The following is a 26,962-nucleotide window of genomic DNA, read 5'->3' as shown; positions in this document are numbered from 1 at the left end:
CAGAGCAATGTCACCGCCACAGCTCTCTTCCAAGAGCACTGACGTGGCACGTGTTTACAGGCAGCACTCCAATGAATATCACGTGGACAACTCGTCACGCTAGTGCTGACCTCTCGTGGTGATTCCGAGAACTTTTCAAACCGCCCTCGTACAGTGATGCATTCATCGATATGATGGTCAACTGTGGTCCTGAAAAGAACCAAGATGATGTTTCTCGTGTGAAAGGATCAGCTGCCAGAGAAACCTGATACCCAGTATCCACCATGGATACGCAGAACAGTGGCTGCCAACAAGGAGAGACTAAAAGTGGAACAGGACAGTACCCATCCACTGCACGGACATAATCCACCACAGCAACGGCTGAGATCGCGAAAGAGCTTCCTGAGGACATCCGAGAAGCTCACCGTTTCACCAGAGAAGGCAAGGCTGGAGTTATGGAAGAAGTCGACGCCTCACCTGCAGACGCCAGAAGCTGAAGAACTACCACCTGGACACAACGAGAGCTGGCTGGTGTGGAAATCTTTAAACAGATTGCGATCAGGAGTTGGACGATCCAGAGACAACCTGAAGAGATGGGGCTTCATAACAGAAGATACTTCCTGTGATTGTGGACAAGGACACACCACAAGCCACAAGCTCCAGTGCCTTTTGTGCCCTACATCCTGCACGAAGATTGATCTCCTGCAAGCCACTCCAAGTGCCTTAGAGGTTGCAAAGTACTGGGCACATGTAATATAAATACAATTTGTGTATACATATGTACATATTTATTGATGTGTATGGCTACTGTAAATTTTACGTTTCTGATTCGAGAATAAAGTGATGCATTATTAGGAGAGGCTGAAAGTGGTCTACACTCGACAGCCACACAACTCACACACACTGAGGAAGTGGAATATTGAGCGGAGGAGCCGGCCGCGCTAGCCGAGCGCTTCTAGGCTCTCCTTCTGAAATTAGGAAGATAATAAACTCTCTCAAGAATAAAAGCTCACATGGAATTGATGGCATCCAGCAGGATAATAAAAGCTTGTTCTCAAGAAATAAGTGGGATTCTTAGCCACATATGTAATAGCTCTCTGAAGCAGGGTATTTTCCCAGATAGACTGAAGCGTGCTATTGTTAAACCACTGCATAAAAAAGGGGATACGTCTGATGTCAACAACTACCGCCCAATATCTCTTCTGACTGCCTTATCCGAAATTCTTGAAAAAGTAATGTATTGTAGAGTAGCTTCACACCTTTGTAAAAGTAAAGTTTTAACAAAATGTCAGTTTGGTTTCCAGAAGTGTTTTTCAACGGAAAATGCTATATATACTTTCACTAATGAAATATTAAATGCTCTGAGTAACCGGAAGTCACCCGTTGGGATTTTTGTGATCTATCAAAGGCTTTTGATTGTCTAAATCATGGAATACTTCTAGATAAGCTCAAGTACTGTGGTATGAATGGGACAGTGCTCAAATGGTTTAAATCATACCTAGCTGGAAGAGTGCAGAAAGTTGAAATAAACAGTTCACATAATATGCAAAAAAGTGGAGATTTCTCAAACTGGGGAACAATCAAGAATGGGGTGCCACAATGATTGGTCTTGGGTCCTCTGCTGTTCTTAATATATATTAATGACTTGCCATTCTATATTCACGAAGATGCAAAGCTGGTACTTTTTGCCGATGATACAAGTATAGCTATCACACCCAACAGACAAGAATTAACTTGCGAAATTGTAAACGATGTTTATCAGAAAATCATTAAGTGGTTTTCTGCAAATGGGCTGTCATTAAACTTTGACAAAACACAGTATACACAGTTGCACACAGTAAATGGAATGAGACCATTCGATCAATAAATCAGTAGCTAAGGTAGAATATTCAAAATTTCTAGGTGTATGCATTGATGAGGGGTTGAACTGGAAAAAACACACTGAGGATCTGCTGAAAAGTTTGAGTTCAGCTACTTATGCTATTAGGGTCATTGCAAATTTTGGAGATATACATCTGAGTAAAGTAGCTTACCACGCCCATTTTCATTCTCTGCTTTCGTATGGCATCATATTCTGGGGTAACTCATCGTTGAGTAAAAGAGTATTCATTGCACAAAAGTGTGTAATCAGAATAATTGCTGGAGCTCATCCAAGATCATCCTGCAGACATTTAAAGAGCCAGGGATCTTCACTGTAGCCTCACAATATATGTATTCACTTATGAAATTTGTTATTAGCAATCCGAACGAATTCAAAAGTACATGGCTACATCACTAGGAGAAAGGATGATCTTCACTACTCAAGGTTAAATCTAACTTTGGCTCAGAAGGGGGTAAATTATGCTGCCACAAAAGTCTTTAGTCACTTACCTAATAGCATCAAAAGTCTGACAGATAGCCATATAGCACTTAAAAGAATTTCTTAATGGCAACTCCTTCTACTCATTAGATGAATTTTTGGATATAGTAAGTGGGCAATTTCCCCAACACCCACAAAAAAAAAAATTAAAAATATTGAGTGTCATGTAATAGTTTGTGTAATGTAATATCTGGCATAGACACCTTTTGTTAACCTAACACGTTCCACATCATTACAAAGCGTCGTATTCATGATGTATGGAACGAGTACTAATCTAATCTAGGCGCTTCAGTCCAGAACCGCGCTGCTGCTACGGTCGCAGGTTCGAATCCTGCCTCGTGCATGGATGTGTGTGCTGTCCTTAGGTTAGTTAGGTTTAAGTAGTTCTAAGTTCTAGGGGACTGATGACCTCAGATGGAAAGCGTTTGGCTCGGTGCCCCACTGCAGACTCCTAACTAAGGTACGAGCATATGGGATTGGTTCCCAAGTATGCGTGTGGCTTGAAGACTTCTTAAGTAATAGAACCCAGTACGTTGTCCTCGATGGTGAGTGTTCATCAGAGGTGAGGGTATCATCTGGAGTGCCCCAGGGAAGTGTGGTAGGTCCGCTGTTGTTTTCTGTCTACATAAATGATCTTTTGGATAGGGTGGATAGCAATGTGCGGCTGTTTTCTGATAATGCTGTGGTGTACGGGAAGGTGTCGTCATTGAGTGACTGTAGGAGGATACGAGATGACTTGGACAGGATTTGTGATTGGTGTAAAGAATGGCAGCTAACTCTAAATATAGATAAATGTAAGTTAATGCAGATGAATAGGAAAAAGAATCCCGTAATGTTTGAATAATCCATTAGTAGCGTAGCGCTCGACACAGTCACGTCGATTAAATATTTGAGCATAACATTGCAGAGCGATATGAAGTAGGACAAGCATGTCGTCTTCGGTTCATTGGTAGAATTTTGGGAAGATGTGGTTCATCTGTAAAGGAGACCGCTTATAAAATACTGATACGACCTATTGTTGAGCACTGATCGAGCGTTTGGGATCCTTATCAGGTCGGATTGAGGGAGGACATAGAAGCAATTCAGAGGCGGGCTGCTAGATTTGTCACTGGTAGGTTTGATCATCACACGAGTCTTACGGAAATGCTCGGGTGGGAGTCTCTGGAGGAAATTTAGAGAACCACCATTTGAGGCTGACTGCAGTAACGTTTTACTGCTGTCAACCTATATTTCGCGGAAAGACCACAAAGATAAGAGAGATTAGGGCTCGTACACAGGCATATAGGCAGTCATTTTTCCCTCGTTCTGTTTGGGAGTGGAACAGGGAGAGAAGATGCTACGAGGGTTGTTTTTTAAGTAAGGGCCGTTCGCGCGTATAGTCCCGTAGTTCGCGCGGACGCCGCAACAAGCGACCGCGCCACTTGCCGGCATCCTTCCCGTTCACACTGATGCAAGTTGCAGCTCTGTAGCTGACGTGTACGCACCGCTGTGCTACTTTATAATGTTTACGATTATTGAATCGCCCGCCGCGTGTGAGATACGGTCAGTGATACGTTTTTTGACCGCGAGAAACGTATCGCCTGCAGAAATTCGTCGTCAGTTAAAAAAAAAAAAATGGCTCTGAGCACTATGGGACTCAACTTCTGAGGTCATTAGTCCCCTAGAACTTAGAACTAGTTAAACCTAACTAACGTAAGGACATCACACACATCCATGCCCGAGGCAGGACTCGAGCCCGCGACCGTAGCAGTCGCGCAGTTCCAGACTGAGCGCCTGAACCGCTAGACCACCGCGGCCGGCAAACGCTCAGGCCGGCCCTCTGTGATCACTAACGATTTGGTGGCTGCAGTCGAAACAACGATTCGTGAGGACAGAAGATTCACAATTTCCACTCTTTCTTTGGAATTTCCACAAGTTTCAAGATCGGTTTTGTACAAAATTGTGTCTGAAAACCTAAACTTTAAGAAACTGTGTTCTCGGTGGGTACCCAGACTCCTCACAGACGACCACAAAGGGAAGGGATTTGCCACTTCATTGGACTTTTTGATTCGTTACGAGGAAGAAGGGGATGACACGTCGAGTCAAATTGTCACTGGAGATGAAACATGGGTATCCCGTATCACTCCCGAAAGCGAGCGACAATGGATGGAATGGCGACACACAACCTCACCCGTCAAGGTCAAAGCCAAACAGACGCTGTCAAAGCGCAAGATTATGGCAACTGTGTTCTGGGACCGGCGCGGTGTTTTGCTAGTGGACTTTATGCCACGAGGAACGACAATAGACTCAGATGCCTACTGTGCAACTCTAAAGAAGCTCCGCAGAGCAATTCAAAACAAAAGGCGCGGCATGCTGACAAAAGGAGTTTTGCTCCTGCACGATAACGCTAGGCCTCACACCTCTCAAAAGACTCGGGATTTGATTGATTCTTTTGGCTGGGAAGTTTTGGACGATGCACCGTACAGCCCCGACCTCGCTCCTAGCGATTTTCACCTTTTTCGGTACCTGAAACACCATCTTGGCGGGCAGCGCTTCAACGACGACGATGAAGTGAAAGCGGCCGTGAACTCTTGGCTGCCGGAGCGGGCGGCCGAATTCTTTGAAGAGGGAATTAAAAACTTAGTTGTACGGTATGACAAGTGCTTAAATAAACAAGGCAACTATGTAGAAAAATAGGTAAAAGCGAGTAGAATGAGAAAACAAAAGTTTTTTTACAAAAGTATTTGTATCTTTTTTTAAAAATAAAAAACGGCCCGGTCCCAGAACACAGTTGCCATAATCTTGCGCTTTGACAGCGTCTGTTTGGCTTTGACCTTGACGGGTGAGGTTGTGTGTCGCCATTCCATCCATTGTCGCTCGCTTTCGGGAGTGATACGGGATACCCATGTTTCATCTCCAGTGACAATTTGACTCGACGTGTCATCCCCTTCTTCCTCGTAACGAATCAAAAAGTCCAATGAAGTGGCAAATCCCTTCCCTTTGTGGTCGTCTGTGAGGAGTCTGGGTACCCACCGAGAACACAGTTTCTTAAAGTTTAGGTTTTCAGACACAATTTTGTACAAAACCGATCTTGAAACTTGTGGAAATTCCAAAGAAAGAGTGGAAATTGTGAATCTTCTGTCCTCACGAATCTTTGTTTCGACTGCAGCCACCAACCTCGTAGTTGTGGTACGAGGTACTCTCCGCCACGCACCGTAGCTGATTTCGGAATATGTATGTAGAAGTAGATGTTAAGTCCCATAGTGGTCAGAGCCATTTGAACCATTTTGAACCATTGAGCGGAGGAAGAAAGCTCCCTCCAGCTAGGGATCTGCGGGCCCCATTAGCCTGTGGCAGCTGATACTACTGCGACTATCTCCATGTTGTGAGCCTCTGCCGGGGGTGTGTGTGCAGGAGTACCTGCTGGGCGACCGCAGCTTGGGGGCGGGGCCCGTCGCCTTCTCGCTGATGGCCAGCTTCATGTCGGCCATCACGCTGCTCGGCGTCAGCTCCGAGAACTTCGTGTACGGCGCGCAGTTCATCGCCATCAACCTGGGCTACGGGCTGGTCACCCCTGTGGCTGCCTACCTCTTCCTGCCCGTCTTCTTCCGCCTCCAGGCTGCCAGCGCCTACCAGGTATTATATCTCTTAAAAAAAAATAATGTAACTATTTATTTTGAGGAAACACTCTCCTGGTAGATTTGTTTGTCCTTTGATTTATCGTGATCTGTTACTGATTTTCAGTGGAGTTAATTTTTACTTTTAGCTTTCAAAAAAATACAAAAGAGATATAATAAGCAAAATAATGAATTTCGTAGGTTGTCAATTACGTATTACACTCCTGGAAATGGAAAAAAGAACACATTGACACCGGTGTGTCAGACCCACCATACTTGCTCCGGACACTGCGAGAGGGCTGTACAAGCAATGATCACACGCACGGCACAGCGGACACACCAGGAACCGCGGTGTTGGCCGTCGAATGGCGCTAGCTGCGCAGCATTTGTGCACCGCCGCCGTCAGTGTCAGCCAGTTTGCCGTGGCATACGGAGCTCCATCGCAGTCTTTAACACTGGTAGCATGCCGCGACAGCGTGGACGTGAACCGTATGTGCAGTTGACGGACTTTGAGCGAGGGCGTATAGTGGGCATGCGGGAGGCCGGGTGGACGTACCGCCGAATTGCTCAACACGTGGGGCGTGAGGTCTCCACAGTACATCGATGTTGTCGCCAGTGGTCGGCGGAAGGTGCACGTGCCCGTCGACCTGGGACCGGACCGCAGCGACGCACGGATGCACGCCGAGACCGTAGGATCCTACGCAGTGCCGTAGGGGACCGCACCGCCACTTCCCAGCAAATTAGGGACACTGTTGCTCCTGGGATATCGGCGAGGACCATTCGCAACCGTCTCCATGAAGCTGGGCTACGGTCCCGCACACCGTTAGGCCGTCTTCCGCTCACGCCCCAACATCGTGCAGCCCGCCTCCAGTGGTGTCGCGACAGGCGTGAATGGAGGGACGAATGGAGACGTGTCGTCTTCAGCGATGAGAGTCGCTTCTGCCTTGGTGCCAATGATGGTCGTATGCGTGTTTGGCGCCGTGCAGGTGAGCGCCACAATCAGGACTGCATACGACCGAGGCACAATGGGCCAACACCCGGCATCATGGTGTGGGGAGCGATCTCCTACACTGGCCGTACACCACTGGTGATCGTCGGGGGACACTGAATAGTACACGGTACATCCAAACCGTCATCGAACCCATCGTTCTACCATTCCTAGACCGGCAAGGGAACTTGCTGTTCCAACAGGACAATGCACGTCCGCATGTATCCCGTGCCACCCAACGTGCTCTAGAAGGTGTAAGTCAACTACCCTGGCCAGCAAGATCTCCGGATCTGTCCCCCATTGAGCATGTTTGGGACTGGATGAAGCGTCGTCTCACGCGGTCTGCACGTCCAGCACGAACGCTGGTCCAACTGAGGCGCCAGGTGGAAATGGCATGGCAAGCCGTTCCACAGGACTACATCCAGCATCTCTACGATCGTCTCCATGGGAGAATAGCAGCCTGCATTGCTGCGAAAGGTGGATATACACTGTACTAGTGCCGACATTGTGCATGCTCTGTTGCCTGTGTCTATGTGCCTGTGGTTCTGTCAGTGTGATCATGTGATGTATCTGACCCCAGGAATGTGTCAATAAAGTTTCCCCTTCCTGGGACAATGAATTCACGGTGTTCTTATTTCAATTTCCAGGAGTGTATATCTGGTTTTATCGAGCGCCAGGCTCCCTACAAATTACTGTAAATGCAATAGCGTAGTATTACTCAGCTCCAGTTCACTATCACAGAAAATAGACAAGTTTTGATAAAATTATTTCACTGGAATACTTCAATTAATCTCACTGAATATTTTTACATAATTTCTTCCGCTCCGGCTATCAGACATTGTGCAGTGAAAAATATTTTTAAATGTACCGCGTAATGGCGGCTAATTGTTAACAATCAGAGATCACTGTTACTCGCTCCGCAGCAGCTGGAAACATGCTAAATAATTTTCATTAAATATTCTTTTCATAAGATAAATGTGGAGTAGGTTCTTGAAATAACACACGGAGATCACTTTATACTAATATATTCTTACTAGGGCACAGTTTACACCATTAAATATTTGCAATTACGTTACGACAGAAACAAATGCTAGCGCAGAACAATAGCTTGCGTGCATTATTCCAGCTAACACCAGAACGAACAGAACAAAACAGACTAGACAGAAGAATGAACATTGCATTGTGTTTTATACTCTTACAGAGATGATAATACTTCTTTTAATTACCTACACATTATAAGCACATACAATCCCGCGTCCGGCCATCCTGATTTAGGTTTTCCGTGATTTCCCTAAATCGCTCCAGCCAAATGCCGGGATGGTTCCTTTCAAAGGGCACGGCCGACTTCTTTCCCCGTCCTTCCCTAATCTGATGACCTCGCTGTCTGGTCTCCCTCCCCCAACCAACCAACTAAAAATAATGTCTTTTCTGCATTTATCGATATATATTGTATATTTTTACAGTCAAATCAATGATAAATCAATGTTTGCAATTCATTTTGAGTCACATACAGTCATTCTTATTTATGTTTAACCTCGATAATGGTGAATATTGCAAAAGGGACACTACACAGGTACCCATTCAGCCCTCCACCCACGTGTACAGTGCCGGCCATCAATCCTTTCACTGCTGCGGACGTGCTCTCTACATTCTGTGCTGGGGGCAGCTTTTGTTTCGGCTGTAGGGGAGAGTGGGGCACATTGAACCATAAAAAATATTTCTCCATGTTACTCATCCAATAATTTTATTACAGAGTTGTGATTTACGGATGTTACAGTTCAATCATTCAAGTAGCAAATGGCCTTATATGATTGCATTGTCATTGTTTTTTAGCTGCAGGCCTTTGAAGAAAATTTGGCAAATGGTTCATTGTGCCCCACATGTGGGGTACAATGAACCACTTTAAACAGGTTCGTTGAGAGAACCTATTTAGCATACAAAGTAAGTGTAAATATACTCAAAACATAATGTGTACATATATTCCATGTGTGAATCATATAATTACATCTGTAGGCACACAATCATGTTACTTATTTTGCAATTACCGAACATCAATGGACTCGAAGCTGATTCCAAATTTGAAATATGATTTTTGTCTCTTTGTCACAGCATCAGTAGCAGGTCGTGGGAGCACATACAGTCTGTTGCTATCTGGTACAAAAGCTTCATCCTCTACCTAATTCTTTCTCCTGCTCCACAGAAAATACCTTACAATTGTCATGGTTTGGTGTCAATCTTTCTCTGGAACCACATTTAATGTCTTGAACATATCAATGAAGAGTTGGGTAATGTATTAAATGAGATTTAGCTGCTTGGTGAACTGCCATGCCCTTATTAAGAACATCCCGTACAGCTTCTTGCATAACGTAATGGTCAGTTTTACCTCTGTTCGTCTTCCTGCGGTATGAAAGAATCATCTTCAAACCTGATAATATAAAACAGGACTGCTGAACGTCTGTGATTTAAAAGCCTTAAATTCCTACACATATGTTTTACCCATGCTAAGGAAACAAAGACAGAGTGCTTGTATTGGACACTTAAAAGATTCCTGGGGCACAATGAACCATGGCTCATTGTGCCCTGGGAGAGCTTGGTTCAATGTGCTCAAACAGTACATATTTCAAACAAGGCTCATGTGAGGTTATGTATGAACATTGTTAATATTTGAAGATCTATATAATTAAAATACTGTATTGATATTGCTACAATGACTTACTTTGCCTAAAATTTGGTGACAAAGGATTGAACAAAATTCAGTCTATCTATGTCCCCAAAAATTATTTCACTGTCGCGAAACTAACATATCACCACTACAACACTAATGGCGGGAACTAGATACTGCAGGAAACAAGTGTCAGTTGGTAGAGCAGTACTGACAACATATGACAGAGGAAAAAATAATTTACCACCTTATACTGAAATTATGCTACCTGATTCATTGTGCCCCGTGGTTCAGACTGCCCCACTCTCCCCTACTGCTCGCTAAGTGCTGGTACCTGTGCTGATAGCCGGTGTTCCGGCCATTATGCAATGCTTACCTGGTTTCTTGGAAAGTAATAGCTGAAAAAATTTGCTACAGGATGGCGCACGAAATGTGTTACCAATTGTTTGTTTCACAATTTACGACCCACATTAGATATCCCGCTGGGATCTCTACAGCAGTACCAGCAGAGCTTGGAAGAACAAATGAGTTACGAAATGACGTGTAATTCACGATACTGCCGCTAGGAGACTAGCAAGCAGCAATGGCTGACAATGGAAGACTGACAACACAGCAACGATCGGCAATTGTGTTACTTTTTCGTGAAACGAAAAGTCTTGTTGCGACTCAGAGGTGTTTTCGACAGCAGTTTAACACACGATGGGTCCCTTGCAAGAAGACCATCCACAGGTTGTACGATAAATTTGTACAGGAAAGAACAGTATTGGAAGCGAAGCGACCTCGGCGTGAGCCTGTTTGTTCGCCGGAGAATATTGAAGCGGTACGAGTTGCTGTACAGAGAACTCCCGGGAAATCGTGTAGAAAGGCAGCAGTGCAACTGGGAATATCCAGACGCTCCGTTCAACGAATTCTTAAAAGTGACCTCCATGTGTACCCATACAAGATTACCTGTGCACAGAAGATCACTGAATAACACAAGCAGAAGAGACTACTGTTTGCTCACTTCCATACATGGCTACACTCCCTACAAATACTTTCAGAAACGTCTTCCTGACACTTAAATCGATACTCGATGTTAACAAATTTCCCTTCTTCAGAAACGCTTTCCTTGCCATTGCCAATTTACATTTTATATCCTCTCTACTTCGACCATCATCAGTTATTTTGCTCCGCAAATAGCAAAACTCATTTACTACTTTAAGCGTGTCATTTCCTAATCTAATTCCCTCAGCATCACCCAAGTTAACTCGACTACATTCCATTATCCTCGTTTTGCTTTTGTTGATGTTCATCTTGTATCCTCCTTTCAAGACACTATCCATTCCGTTCAACTGCTCTTCCAAGTCCTTTGCTGTCTCTGACAGAATTACAATGTCATCGGCGAACCTCAAAGTTTTTACTTCTTCTCCATGAATTTTAATACCTACTCCGAACTTTTGTTTTGTTTTCTTTACTGCTTGCTCAATATACAGATTGAATAGCATCGGGGAGAGGCTACAACCCTGTCTCACTCCCTTCCCAACCAATGCTTCCCTTTCATGTCCCTCGACTCTTATAACTGCCATCTGGTTTCTGTACAAGTGGTAAATAGCCTTTCGTTCCCTGTATTTTACTCCTGCCACCTACAGAATTTGAAAGTGTGTCAACATTGTCAAAAGCTTTCTCTAAGTCTACAAATGCTAGAAACTTAGCTTTGCCTTTCCTTAATCTTAGCTTCTAAGATAACTCGTAGGGTCAGTATTGCCTCACATGTTCCAATATTTCTACGGAATCCAAACTGATCTTCCCCAAGGTCTGCTTCTATCAGTTTTTCCATTTGTCTGTAAAGAATTCGCATTAGTGTTTTGCAGCTGTGACCTATTAAACTGATAGTTCGGTAATTTTCACATTTGTCAACACCTCCTCCTCCCTCCACTCCCCACCCCCCCATAACTTCCTCCCACCCCTGTCCATCTTCTTCTGCTCCCCCTCTATGTTTAGTAAAGTCCATACATTTTCCTCCTCCCCATCTCTCTCTCTCTCTCTCTCTCTCTCTCTCTCTCTCTCTCTCTCTCTCTCTTTCTGTGTGTGTGTGTGTGTGTGTGTGTGTGTGTGTGTGTGTGTGTGTGTGTGTGTGTGTCCGTCTCCACATCCCCCCCCCCCCTTTATGTCCATTTCCGTTGAATGTTCAGCAGTGTATAGTGAAAAAATCTGATGTAAATACATCATCATCTTTTGGAGATTTTTGGTAACAACTTTCCCCTTTATACATTACATATGTATTCATGGCAGTTACATGAGTCGAGCGGCACGATATGGAAGGTTGAGAAGGGAATGGAACATGGTTGTAGCCTATCTCCTATTTTATTCAATCTGCATATTGTGGAAGCAGTAAAGGAAACAAAAGAAAAATTAACAGTAGGAACTAAAATCTGTGGAGAATAAATAATCTTTGAGGTTTGCCGATGACTTTGTAATTCTGCCAGACACAGCAAAGGACCTGGAAGAGCAGTTGAACAGAATGGATGGTGTCTTGAAAGGAATATATAAGATGAACATCAACAAAAGCAAAACGAGGATAATGGAATGTAGTAGAATTAGGTCGGGCGATGCTGACGGAATTACATTAGGAAATGAGACACTTAAAGTAGTAAAGGAGTTTTGCTATTTGGGGAGCAAAATAACTGATGATGGTCGAAGTAGAGAAGATATAAAATGTAGACTGGCAATGGCAAGGAAAGCGTTTCTGAAGAAGAGAAATTTGTTAACGTCGAGTATAGATTTAAGTGTCAGGGAGTCGTTTCTGAAAATATTTGTATGGAGTGTAGCCATGTGTGGAAGTGAAACGTGGACGATAAATAGCTTAGACAAGAAGAGAATAGAAGCTTTCGAAATGTGGTGCTACAGAAGAATGCTGAATATTAGATGGGTAGATCACACAACTAATGAGGAGGTATTGAATAGAATTGGAGAGCAATTTGTGGCACAACTTGACTAGCAGAAGGGATCGGTTGGTAGGACATGTTCTGAGACATCGAAGGATCACCAATTTAGTATAGGAGGGCAGCGTGGAGGGTAAAAATCGTAGAGGGAGACCAAGAGATGAATACACTAAGCAGATTCAGAAGGATGTGGGTTGCAGTACGTACTGGGAGATGAAGCAGCTTGCACGGGATAGAGTAGCATGGAGAGCTGCATCAAACCAGTCTGAGGAGTGAAGACCACAATAACAGCAACCTAACACATATCCATGCCCGGGGAAGGATTCGAACTGAAGGCGCAAGGAGCAAGTCGGTCCGCGATATGACGCCGTTGAGCGCACGGCTAACCCGCGCCGGCAAGCTGTTAATATCATCTGGTGTTACTAAAAAGTTACTCTCTTCTGGTGAATGATTTTCTGCGCAGTTCATTTAAAAAAGAATAACTAAAATATATTTGATGTTACAGAAGAGGTTGGACGCTTAATTCATTTCCCCTTGTCTTTATTCATGATGTTAGATTCGCAATCTGAGCATACGTACTATCCATAACCACACTTTAGATACAAGTCATAGTCACATATATGCAAATACAACACGTTGGCTTGTACTTGAGGTATTTCGTTTCCTACGAAGTGGTGGCAGAGGATGCCGTTTCTCCAGTGCTAGCTGTCTCAGCAATCAGCTGACACGGAGACGGCACGACCGTGGGGTCGGGGATTTGTCTGAAATTTTGTGTGGTGAAAGAGGACCCCTAACACCTCACGTGGTTAAAATATTAGGACGCACTACTCGGAAAATCCCGAGAAAAATCGATCCAAAGTTTCTTAGATGCCTTATGAGTATAAAATGTTAGCCCGTTGCCGAGCCGTCGTTTGGCCTACATGGTTAGCGCTCGGACGCTTACGCCAGAGGTCTCTGGTTCGATTCCTCCTCCAGCACTATTTTTTCTCTTCTGTTTCATTTTCTTTGGTTATTCCACCAATTATTCAGAAAGCTTCCCAAACCTACATTATCTGTAACAAATTAGTTACATTATTGAATAAACAGTATTTTCTTTTTGTCCAACAACACAATTCATGGCGGTGGGTTTTCCATTATTCATTGTAAAGTAGATGAGGAGAAACATTGGGTTTTTAATCAGAATAACAAAGTCGATTGGGAACATTCAATTATTTTTATACATATAATAATTATAAAGAAGAACCGCAGTGGTAATCATCGTAAAAACAAACAAAGCAATAATTTTTGCGACATCTTGCGCAGCACATAAAAGCGGATTTTTTAGAATCACAGGGCGTTTGCAATAAATCTGTACAAAAACATGCCCCATTAACATTTACGAAAATGTTTTGAGTTTCTGATAATTTTGAGGCAAACCGGGCATATTGAATCATGTCTCGGGATATTGGTGACGATAACTGATGGTGAATTATAGAATGAATTTTTATACAATCTTCCCGGGAATTAATTTCACGGTTCTCCTGTAACAATGCGCTGCAACTTTGCAAGCAGCAGAAGAAAAAAAAGGTACCGGAGGAGGAATTGAACCCGAGACCTCCGGCGTAAGGGTCCGAGCTCCAACCACGTTTTTTTCCCAATTTATTAGACATATAACATTCCACAGTAGTACATAATTTTCAACTGACATTTAAAAGTAATAAAAAAATTAAAATTAATTACAGGTTCCTTGGCATTTTAGAAAAAATCCAAGTCTAAACCAGATAGTGATGTTCGTCACTTGATCATATTTGTTTTTCAAAGATAAAATTGTCTCTCGTTTCTTCGTGTAGGCTAGACAGCGGTTTGGCAATGGACTAATATTTTATACTCATAAGGCATCTAAGAAACTTTGGATCGATTTTTCTCGGGATTTTCCGAGTAGTGGGTCCTACTATTTTAACCACGTGAGATGTTTGGGGTCGTGTTTCACCACACAAAATTTCGGACAAATCCCCGAGCCCACGGTCATGCCGTCTCCTTGTGAGTAAACTTGCATATTATGTTGGTAGCACTTCGTCACCTTGCCTGTTATGCTGCGTAGCAGACTTCAAAGCTGTGCGGATCAGCATAACGAAAAGGCGAGGGGTCTCGCTCATTTTGTCCACGACTGTACATTTTACGCCTTGCTTCGATACTGTACACCTGCATTGGTATTCGATGAATTTCTGTCACTTGTTTCCCTAATTTGAAGCAGAACTTCATGTTAATGCGTGTCTCCATTTTGTGCTTCTGACCGCGAATGCGTTTGTCGGCTTGACAGCGGTGTCCGGTGCTCGGCTTTTGCAGTACCTGGAGATGCGCTTCGGCGTGGCGGCCCGGCTGTGCGCCAGCATTGCCTTCTCGCTGCAGATGGTGCTCTACATGGGCATAGTGCTGTACGCGCCCGCGCTCGCCATCCGCGCCACCACAGGCCTGGATGAGAACGCCTCCATCCTGGCCGTGGGGCTCATCTGCACCTTCTACTCCACCATCGGCGGCATGAAGGCCGTCGTCATCACCGACGTCTTCCAGGTGAGTCTCTGTCCCTCTGGCAGCTGCTCGTCAGCTGACGCCCTGTTCCACCCACTTCCTCTCCTTGCCCGGCCACCTGCACCTAACACACACGCTGCAGCTCCTGCCTGTCCACGTAAAATACACTACTGGCCATTAAAATTGCAACACCACCAAGATGACGTGCTACAGACGCGATACTGAAGAAGGCGCTGTGAGATGCAAATGATTGGCTTTTCAGAGCATTCACACAAGGTTGGCGCCGGTGGCGACACCTACAACGTGCTGACATGAGGAAAGTTTCCAGCCGATTTCTCATACACAAACAGCAGTTGACCGGCGTTGCCTGGTGAAACGTTGTTGTGATGCCTCGTGTAAGGAGGAGAAATGCGTACCATCACGTTTCCGACTTTGATAAAGGTCGGATTGTAGCCTATCGCGAGTGCGGTTTATCGTATCGCGACATTGCTGCTCGCGACGGTCGAGATCCAATGACTGTTAGCACAATATGGAATCGGTGGGTTCAGGAGGGTAATATGGAACGCCGTGCTGGATCCCAACGGCCTCGTATCACTAGCAGTAGAGATGACAGGCATCTTATCTGCATGGCTGTGACGGATCGTGCAGCCACGTCTCGATCCCTGAGTCATCAGATGGGGACGTTTGCAAGACAACAACCATCTGCACGAACAGTTCGACGACGTTTGCAGCAGCACGGACTATAAGCTCGGAGACCGTGGCTGCGGTTACCGTTGACGCTGCATCACAGACAGGAGCGCCTGCGATGGTGTACTCGACGATGAACCTTGGTGCACGAATGGCAAAACGTCATTTTTTCGGATGAATCCAGGTGCTGTTTACAGCATCACGATGGTCGCATCCGTGTTTAGCGACATCACGGTGAACGCACATTGGAAGCGTGTATTCGTCATCCCCATACTTGCGTATTACCCGACGCGATGGTCCGGGGTGCCATTGGTTGCAAGTCTCGGTCACCTCTTTGAACAGTGGACGTTACATTTCAGATGTGTTACGACCCGTGGCTCTACCCTTCATTCGATCCCTGCGAAACCCTACATTTCAGCAGGATAATGCACGACCGCATGTTGCAGGTCCTTTCTGGATACAGATATTGTTGGACTGCTGCCCTGGCCAGCACATTCTCCAGATCTCTCACCAATTGAAAACGTCTCGTCAATGGTGGCCCAGCAACTGGCTCGTCACAATACGCCAGTCACTACTCTTGATGAACTGTGGTATCGTGTTGAAGTTGCACGGGCAGCTGTACCTGTACACGCCATCCAAGCTCTGTTTGACTCAATGCCCAGGCGTATCGAGGCCGTTATTACGGCCAGAGATGGTTGTTCTGGGTACTGATTTCCCAGGATCTATGCACCCAAATTGCGTGAAAATGTAATCACAAGTCAGTTCTAGTATAATGTATTTGTCCAATGAATAACTGTTTATCACTTGCAATTCTTCTTGGCGTAGTAATTTTAATGGCCAGTAGTGTAAATGAGAGTGCTAGCTTCATTAAAGAAATACTGTTTAGCTCTCACAGATAAGTTGTTTCCTCACTCACGAACGTGCTCCACCCCTGTGGTATGGTACTGAAACGCCAAAAGCCAAAATACATCTTTGAAGAATGGCATCATGAAACCACCAAAGAGTTGGTCAAGCGACCATCTTCATGTCACCAACGTAGTAACATAAATGTATTATAAATGGCACATGTCAAAATGATATCACAATGAAATGAATATCCTTAGCTGCATACAGGCGTCGATATAAGTCAACTGGGACAGTTGAAAATGTGTGTCCTGACTGGGACTCGAACCCGGGATCTCCTGCTTACATGGCAGACGCTCTATGCATGTGAGCCACCGAGAACACAGTGTATAGCGCGACTGCGGGGGACCTATATCTGACACACCTCCCGTGACACCCACATTCTCAACTTATTGTCCCGCACTATATTGATAGTGCCCCTGCCCATCATACTCATTACTCGCAGCCTTACCGCCGATTCTCGTAAGAGTTCGGGCACTGTTTGTGCATCCACACAGAAGAAGATGCTCAAATGGCCGGTGAGCCTTAACTATATACAGGGTGGTCCATTGATCGTGACCCGGCCAAATATCTCACGAAAGAAGCGTCTAATAAAAAAACTACAAAGAACGAAACTTGTCTAGCTTGAAGGGGGAAACCAGATGGGGCTATGGTTGGCGCGATAGATGGCACTGCCATAGGTCAAACGGATATCAACTTCGTTTCTTTAAATAGGAACTACCATTATTTATTACATATTCGTATAGTACGTAAAGAAATATGAATGTTTTAGTTGGACCACTTTTTTCGCGTTCTGATAGATGGAGCTGTAATAGTCACAAACGTATAAGTACGTGGTATCATGTAACATTCGCTAGTTCGGACGGTATTTGCTTCGTGATACATTACCTGTGTTAACATGGACCGTTTACCAATTGCGGAAAACGTCGATATCGTGTTGATGTACGGCTATCGTGATCAAAATGCCCAACGGGCATGTGCTATGTATGCTGCTCTGTATCCTGGACGACATCATCCAAGTTTCCGGAGCGTTCGCCGGATACTTACGTTATTTAAGGAAACAGGAAGTGTTCAGCCACGTGTGAAACGTCAACCACGACCTGCAGCAAATGATGATGCCCAAGTAGGTGTTTTAGCTGCTGTCGCAGCTAATCCGCACATCAGCTGCTGTCGCAGCTAATCCGCACATCAGCAGCAGACAAATTGCGCGAGAATCGGGAATCTCAAAAACGTCGGTGTTGAGAATGCTACATCAACATCGATTGCACCCGTACCTTATTTCTATGCACCAGGAATGGCATGGCGACGACTTTGAATGTCGTGTACAGTTCTGCCACTGGGCAGAAGAGAAATTACGGGACGATGACAGATATTTTGCACGCGTTCTATTTAGCGACGAAGCGTTATTCACCAACGGCGGTAAGGTAAACCGGCATAATATGCACTACTGGGCAACGGAAAATCCACGATGGCTGCGACAAGTGGAACATCAGCGACCTTGGCGGGTTAATGTGTCGCGCGGCATTTTGGGAGGAAGGATAACTGGTCCGCATTTTATCGATGCCAATCTAAATGGTGCAGTGTATGCTGATTTCCTACGTAATGATCTGCCAATGTTACTACAAGATGTTTCACTGCATGACAGAATGGCGATGTACTTCCAACATGATGGATGTCCCGCACATAGCTCGCGTGCGGTTGAAGCGGTATTGAATAGCATATTTCATGACAGGTGGATTGGTCGTCGAAGCACCATACCGTGACCCGCACGTTCACCGGATCTGACGTCCCCGGATTTCTTTCTGTGGGGAAAAGTTGAAGGATATTTGCTACCGTGATCCACCGACAACGCCTGACAACATGCGTCAGTGCATTGTCAATGCATGTGCGAACATTACGGAAGGTGAACTACTCGCTGTTGAGAGGAATGTCGTTATACGTATTGCCAAATGTATTGAGGTTGACGGACATCATTTGGAGCATTTATTGCATTAATGTGGTATTTACAGGTAATCACGCTGTAACAGCATGCGTTCTCAGAAATGTATCACATTCGAACAACTGAAATAAAATGTTCCAACGTACCTACGTTCTGTATTTTAATTTGAAAAACGTACCTATTACCAACTGTTGGTCTAAAATTGCGAGCCATATGTTTGTGACTATTACAGCGCCATCTATCACAAAGCGAAAAAAGTGCTCCAACTAAAACATTCTTATTTCTTTACGTACTACACGAATATGTAATAAAAATGGGGGTTCCTATTTTTAAAAAACGAAGTTGATTTCCGTTTGACCTATTTCAGCGCCATCTACCGGGCCAACCATAGCGCTACCTGGTTTCCCCCTTCAAGCTAGACTAATTTCGTTCTTTGTAGTTCTTTCGTTTGACGCTTATTTCGTGAGATATTTGGCCCAGTCACGATCAATGGACCACCCTGAATATATGAAGATGGCATCTGTTGTTTCGGAAAGCCGCGAGTAATGAGTATGATGGGCAGGGGCACTATGAATATGGTGCGGGACAATAAGTTGCGAATGTGGGTCTCATGGGTGGCGTGCCAGAGATAAGTCCCAGCAGTGGCACTGTCCTCCGTGTCCTTGGTGGCTCACATGGATAGAGCGTTTGCCATGTAAGCAGGAGATCCCAGGTTCGAGTCCTGGTCAGGGGACACATTTTCAACTGTCCCCGTTGACTTACATGAACGTCTGTACACAGCTAAGGGTATTCATTTCATTGTAATTTCATTCTAACGAGCTGCATGGTCACTGACATGTCCGAAAAAACAGATACCATCTTCATATATACATGCCAAAATAAAAACGTAATCGGGTGCCAATGGTCGTTCTTACAAGAGAAACCACACAATGACATTAAAACAAAGACAGAATTCTTTCAAAATTGTTTTTGGAGTTGGCACCTAGGTTGCAGCCTACAATAGTTAGCCTCCTACATTATATGTGTGTGCATGATGTTCCAGCACTTACAGCAACTTGATGACACTTGTTCTTCTAATAACACATTTATGAATGGTAGTTACGAATGATTGTGAGACCACAACATCCCACCACCATCCTATGACTCACATTTGCTGAGTGTAGATGTAGACTCTCTTTCTGATTGTGTTGTTGCTGTTCCTTATGTCTTCCTTTCCCAGGAATCCTGTCAAAGATGTCCTTCGACCCCTCTTTTGTCCATTACTAACGACGTGTGTGGTCCGTATGACTTGTGAACCCTTATTGCTCCTTCTGCTACAGCCTTGTTTTCTTCCCATTCCACCACCCCCTCACCACCCCCTCCTCCACCACCTGCTCCAGTAGGATTGTTCGGATGACCGGAAGTTTTCTGTTCTCAGTCTCTATTAATGTTCGCAGCAGTGTTCCTGGTCAGTATTAAAGGTTCCATTGATGCAGGAGGCTTCGACAAGGTGTGGGAGATAGCCACCACTGGAGGCCGTGCAGACTTCTCCAGGTGTGTTGCCAGCCATTGCCTACTAACTTCACTCTTGTGTCTCTGTTCTGCTTGAACACATTTTAAAAAGTAGCACTTTGTTGTTGATTATGGAAGAACAAACAAGAACTTTTTTCCTCCTTTTTCAAATTTTCTTGTATGTTCAAACATAAACATCTTCAAATCCGTTTTCAAGTTAGTAAAAGTAAAGACAACCACTCACTACGTTCAGAAAGAACTGAACAGTCCATAGGCACACAGCTTTGAAGACATTAATAAAGTACCTCAACTTTTGGTCTTGGGTTGTTCTTCTTCATGGTACAACAGCATGTGTGTAAGGAATGGGGATTGGTTTTCTTTCTGTTAATGTTGCCTGTATTTTATCACACACACACACATACACACACACACACACACACACACACACACACACACACACACACACACACACACACACACACACCCACACAGGGTGTACAAACTCTAGGGATTGAGCAATGAAAAGATACGGAACAAAAAAGTCTAGTGCACTTACGTCCGGAAATGCATGGTTTCCATGCTAGAGACCATTTATGCAATCATACTTTGTTACAGAAAAATTCGGAGTAGGTATTAAAATCCATGGAGAAGAAATAAAATCTTTGAGGTTCGCCAATGACATTGTAATTCTGTCAGAGACAGCAAAGGACTTGGAAGAGCAGTTGAACGAAATGGACTGTGTCTTGAAAGGAGGATATAAGATGAACATCAACAAAAGCGAAACGAGAATAATGGAATGTAGTCGAATTAAATCGGGTGATGCTGAGGGAATTAGATTAGGAAATGAGACGCTTAAAGTAGTAAAGGAGTTTTGCTATTTGGGGAGCAAAATAACTGATTATGGTCGAAGTAGAGAGGATATAAACTGTAGACTGGTAATGGCAAGGAAAGCGTTTCTGAAGAAGACAAATTTTTTTAACACTGAGTATAGATTTAAGTGTCAGGAAGTCGTTTCTGAAAGTATTTGTATGGAGTGTAGCCATGTACGGAAGTGAAACATGGACGGTAAATGGTTTGGACTAGAAGAGAATAGAAGCTTTCGAAATGTGGTGCTACAGGAGAATGCTGAAGATTAGATGGGTAGATCACATAACTAATGAGGAGGTATTGAACATAATTGGGGAGAAGAGGAGTTTGTGGCACAACTTACGTAGAAGAAGGGATCGGTTGGTAGGACATGTGTTGAGGCATCAAGGGATCACCAATTTAGTATCGGAGGGCAGCGTGGAGGGTAAAAATCGTAGAGGGAGACCAAGAGATGAATACACTAAGCAGATTCAGAAGAATGTAGGCTGCAGTAGGTGCTGGGAGATGAAGCAGCTTGCACAGGATAGAGTAGCATGGAGAGCTGCATCAAACCAGTCTCAGGACTGAAGACCACAACGACAACAACAACAACAGCTTTTTTTAAAAATTTATAAAGGCATTTGGATCAAATTGAGCCTTTACTACAAAGAGCCAAAGCTACTAATGATTCACAGCAAACAATTTAAATTTCTTAGTGTGGCTAACACAGGGGTTTTTGAGGCATGAAATATTAACTCAGCTGCCAATTCCACAATGGTGAAAACATTGAGAGGGGCCAGTGTATTAAAACTTGCTGCCATATTAAAACTGTGTGCCGGGCCGAGACTTGAACTCGGGACCTTTGCCTTTCGTGGGCAAGTGTTCTCATTCTGGAGCCAGTCTATTGTTGGAAATGTGGAAAGTGAACTGCTTTATTTTGTAAAACATTCAAATTTTCTCTGCCGTTTGTTTAGCGAAATATAAATTAAACATGAATGAAGAGTACTCAGTGTTCAACTGCACAAATCAAAGTGATAAAACAATTGACATTCCTTATTACAAGTAAGTGTACAATAGTTTATTGAAGATGTAATAAGGACTCATGACAAGCCAAAAGATGCCTTCGGATTTTAGTTATTCTTCAAATAAATGCCTACACAAGCCAGCAGGGTTGCCACATCTTGCAAAGAAATTCAGTCTCATTACTTTATTGTCACACCTCGTATAATGGGACGCCAGTGACACTCTTGAAGTCTGTGACTGAACTGGACCTCAACAGCGGTAGGTGGTCGGTTAAGTTAGCATTGACTGGGGGCGCTGAACTCTGTTTTCCTGGAGGCGTGGCTCTTCCCGCTCTTTCCATTCGCACGTGGCTCGAAGCCTTCTTGGTGCTGCTTTGCAGTGCTCTACTGGTCAGTGTGCAGTTTTTGCTGTTGGACCGCACAAAATCAATGAAAAGTGGCGTGGAAAACCCAGGAAACTTTATCTTTCAAGAATTGCTTAACACCCTGATAAATGAAACGGGATACCACTGTAAAGACAAATGTGACAGTGGACAGTAACGAAAAATCTTGATATAATAATTCATTCACTGTGGATTTATCTTCACATCTCATAGTGTCAATCGTCTATCGTCATTACTGTTAATGGCGGGACATGTTTTTCAGCATTTCTGCTGACCCCACGGTGCGCCATACGTGGTGGTCGCTCATCATTGGTGGCGGCTTCACCTACCTGTGCCTGTATGCCGTCAACCAGACACAGGTTCAGAGGCTGCTCTCTACCAGGTAAGTGGCAAGTGTCCCAGCTGGAGGGCACGGTATGTTGCACGATCCAGAAATATCCTGTCACTAAAAATGCTTGGCATTTAACATATCTGTAAAGTGGAGGTGCTCACCACTGGTGTCCTTGGTAACTGGTGAAGGTTGCAGGTTTTATTTGTTTGGAGTGAGGAAGTCATATAGACAAATGGCCAGAAATTCATTCCAAGGGAGGCACACGTATGTGAAAGTGTAGATAAAAGATCTCGGTTAGTGACCTCGGTATCAGCACCAGGCAGGTGGCCTACCAGCATGGCGTAAACCGTATTACTGTGTGGAATATTCACAATTAAAACTGCAACTATCCGTATCCCTTACAATGCCTGCAGGCCTCATTACCTACAGACTTGCCTCCGTGGCAACGTTTTCATTGCGGGCTTGTTGCAGAGGCCATTACAGGGCTGTGATTTCAGTCATCTGTCCCATTCGTGGATGAGGCTACCTTTACAAGAGGCAATATTGTCAACCTTCACAACACCCATCTGAAGGATTACAGGGTATAGCTACAGTATCGTGTCTGTGGAAAATCTGCACCAGTTCAGCCTCAGTGTATGGGTGGGGATTAATGGCAACTGCCTTGTGGAACCAGTCATCCTTCCACAATGCCACACAGGTGAGGTACGTGTTCGCTTCTGTGGGTGATCCCACCTCCAATGCCTTTGATGGTGTGAGCACTAGTGTGGCTGTCACATATGGTGCTCCAGCTCACTGCCTTCACGAATGTAGTGCTAAAACACTGGTACAGACACAACATTCCAACTTGCCTGGTGTGTTCTCATCTGTGGTCAGTCGTGAAACCTACACTGTCGAATACCTTTTATCTTCACCTTCAAGTGGATTTATTTCCATTGGACACATTGCAGGCTATCTTATATACAGGTATACTATAAATGTGAAAGTAAGTACGTGCGCGCGTGTGTGTGTGTGTGTGTGTGTGTGTGTGTGTGTGTGTGTGTGTGTGTGTGTGTGTGTGCATGTGCATGTTGAGATATGAGACTATTAATGTTTTATCTAGTTTACTGAACATACAGAATGTACATAAAGCCTGGGAACACTTTCAATTATTTATTGCACAAGAACCAAACATTGTACAGATATCATACATAATGTCATTTTGAAGAGAAACCCTGAAAGTTTTTTTTTCATGTACACCACCACAGTGTAGTTTGGTAATTTGCCAATAGTCAGCGCTATTCGTAAACTTGGCGAGTTCAGGTGTGTCTGTGTGTTGGAGTTCATGAAATGGCCTCTCTGATCACCAGATCTCACTCCGTGTGACTTTCTTCTGTGGGGACACTTCAAAGATTTGGTGTGTGTACCACCTCTACCACATGATGTAGCAGAGCTCTGAGAGGGAATATGGGAAGTGACTTCCACAGTCGACGATGCCACGCTGGGACGGGTACGGCAAGAATTTGATTACTGTATTGATGTCTGGCAGGTCACTCATGGTTCGCATATCGAATGTTTGTAAAAAAAACTTTCAGAGTTAATCTTCAAAATGCAATATGTATGACATCTGTACAATGTTTAGGTCTTGTGCAATAAATGATTGAAAGTGTTCCCGAACTTTATATACACCCTGTATATGTGTTTCTTCTTGGTCTAGTTGTCCTTTGGTAATCATTGCTGCCACAACCATGTCATGGTCACTGATACCAGTTTCGATGTGGATATCCTCGAAGAGTTCAGGTCTATTCATTGCTTTGTTGCCATTACATCCAATATATTTCCATCTTAGTGGTGTTCCTAAGTACCTGTTCTAGATAGTCTTCAAAGAAGGCATTTTTGTTGGGTGATTAAAGTCTGCACTGATGATTACAGTGTGATTGGGAAACTTTTTACCATTAGGATTTTAATACTTTCACCTGTGGGAGTCTTTCTTTCGATCTTACACTGATACTTTTGGGTTTCCTACTGCTATTGTTATATGGATTGGATGGAGAGTGTGCACCCCACATACAGCCAGCTACCTGAATAGCAGCCTCTGATGTGTAGTGCACACCTTACAGTTCTCAACCCCAAACCCCATGTGATGTGTAGATGTAGGTGCAGATATAGATGTGTAGGTATAGATATGTAGATGTGAATGTGTTTGTTGCAGGGATCTGGCAACGGCACAGCGCGCCCTCTGGTGGTCATGGCCGGTACTTAGTTTGCTCAGCCTGACCACTTCGTTCGCTGGTCTGGCCATGTACTCCTACTACTACACCTGTGACCCACTCACCAGCAAGAGGATCGAGAGGCTGGACCAGGTCAGTACTGTGTGTGTGTGAGGTGGGGGGGGGGGGGGGGTGGAGGGGAGACTGTGAGTGTTGGAGACTGATGAGTGGTGTCAAAACTTCATTTGGACAAGGTCCAAAGTATAGACATTTCCATTTGTTGCGAGATCTTAAAGGTTAACAGAACTATATTAGAGGTAGTCATTATTACTGAAGAGATTGAATTATGCATTTTACTGATTATTGAGCTGTGTGGCTGTGAACTGTATTACTTTAAGGAATACAGTAACCAACCACTTTAATATGTACTAGATGTTTGAATCTTGGGGTTTTAAGGTTTTATACCATTTATTATACTCAACCTGCAATTACAAATAATACACCAAATGGAAGAGCAGCTCCAACGGTTTTTCTTAAAAATGTTCAGTGTGAGCATATTTGTCACATGGCACATGCAGTCAATAGGCAAGTTCTTCCCAAACCTTTATCAGTCTGTCTGTAGCAATTGTTCCAACAGCTGCCTCAGTCTTGTTTCTTAAAACGAGTAGATCAGCTGATAGGAGAGGCTCATGTAAGTGACCCATTGTGAACCTCCAAAGGAAAAAAATCACATGGTGTCAGATTGGGTGAAAGTGGAGGCCATTCAAAAGGAGCTCTTTCATCTCATCCACTAAGGCCAATCCGGTGGTAGAGTACAACGTCGTTTAACCAATCACATACTGAATTATGTTACTGAGGTGACATACAATTTTGCTGCCAAACGAAGTTCTGTGCTTGAGCTTCTCCCAACTGAGGAAAGAGCCATAGTTCTTGTGCATCAGGAAGTACCGGTTACATTTGCTTCACCAAAAAAGGAAGGCCCATAAGCTATCTGTCAGGATATGGCACAAAAAGATTCAATTTAGGGGGGGACTCATTGAAACTGTGTCATTTCGTGGGGATTTACTGACTCCCAGATGCACACATTGTGTAGGTTCACATATATTCACTTAGGTGAAACGTCAATTCATCACTGAAGATGACATGATGCAGAAAATCTTTGTCATGCAGCAAAACTTCATTAGCAAAGCTAGCATGTAAACTGTAGTCTGTACGCTTCAGAGCCTGTAACAACTCCAAATAATAAAGACATAGTTAATAAAAGTTTCGTTAAATCTCCTCAGAGATATCACTGGAATTGCTAATTTATGACTAGCCTTCCCAACCTATTCACTGGGAAAGACTGTCTCAGTCGTCGTAAAATTTCTTCAGTCGCTGCAAAGGGAGCCGGTATCTCGAAACTGATGATATCATCTACAGATGTTGTTATAACTAGGAGGGTTAGAGGGAAACTTAATATGGTATGCACATAGGACTGTAGTAACGAATTCAAGCATGGCAAACTGTAAAATACAAAAACCTTAGTTCTCTAATCACCATCTTTGTTACCAGCACTTTGTAATGGAAGAGACAGAAAGCAATGCATGTGCACAGGTATACAAGCAAGACTGAGTTGCTCTTTCATTTGATGTATTGTTTATAATTCTAAGTTGAATGAAACAATCAAAAGTATAAGTTAGAATATCAACAATTGTGGAAAGGCTATATTATTACTCACTGTAAAGCTTACACGTTTACTTGCAGACAGCCACAGCGTTACACAATCAACTTTTAGTATTCTGGTCAGAGTGGCCAGAGATAGTGGTCGAGTGTGAAGTGTGCTTGCTTGTGTGAATGCATGTGTTTTTCTCTTTCCCGATGAAGACGTTGGCCAAAAGTCTAATGTGTAACAGTCCTTTTATAGTAACCGTTTGCAGATCAGTGTGTCACCTTTACAGTGAGCAGCAATCTATACTTTCTGTAACTATACACACTTCACTGTAGTGTTAGAGGTTCAATCTGGAAACAGACCCCTCTGCTGTGGCTAGGCTGTTTCTCAATGATATCTTTTTTTCTAGGATTTCCAGTCGTAACATCCCTATTTCCATTCAGTGCAGAAGACTAAATTCATTCTGTGCATTATTTTGAAATGTGATTGAGTTTGTTGCACATACTGTGTAGT

General features: G+C 44.0%; 1 protein-coding gene across 13 annotated transcripts in view; it reads left to right on the top strand.

Moving 5' to 3' along the window:
- The window catches only part of LOC126213498 (putative sodium-dependent multivitamin transporter), a 1,462,669-nt gene that overhangs the window by 320,754 nt on the left and 1,114,953 nt on the right, over positions 1 to 26,962 (top strand). For all 13 annotated transcript variants that reach the window (XR_007541198.1, XR_007541196.1, XR_007541195.1 and 10 more), the window contains exons 3-7: positions 5,732 to 5,953; positions 14,831 to 15,055; positions 19,960 to 20,075; positions 22,547 to 22,666; positions 24,804 to 24,954. Coding sequence is in view for 9 of the 13 variants with exons in the window: in XM_049941335.1 (XP_049797292.1) it covers positions 5,732 to 5,953; positions 14,831 to 15,055; positions 19,960 to 20,075; positions 22,547 to 22,666; positions 24,804 to 24,954 (834 nt within the window). In the remaining 4 variants the exon portion in view is untranslated. The remainder of the gene's footprint in view (positions 1 to 5,731; positions 5,954 to 14,830; positions 15,056 to 19,959; positions 20,076 to 22,546; positions 22,667 to 24,803; positions 24,955 to 26,962) is intronic.

The sequence above is a fragment of the Schistocerca nitens genome, chromosome 11 (genome assembly GCF_023898315.1).
Source record: "Schistocerca nitens isolate TAMUIC-IGC-003100 chromosome 11, iqSchNite1.1, whole genome shotgun sequence".
NCBI classification, from domain to species: Eukaryota; Metazoa; Arthropoda; class Insecta; order Orthoptera; family Acrididae; genus Schistocerca; species Schistocerca nitens.
Note: the sequence above shows the minus strand (reverse complement) of the source record. Positions and strands in the feature narration are given on the sequence as shown.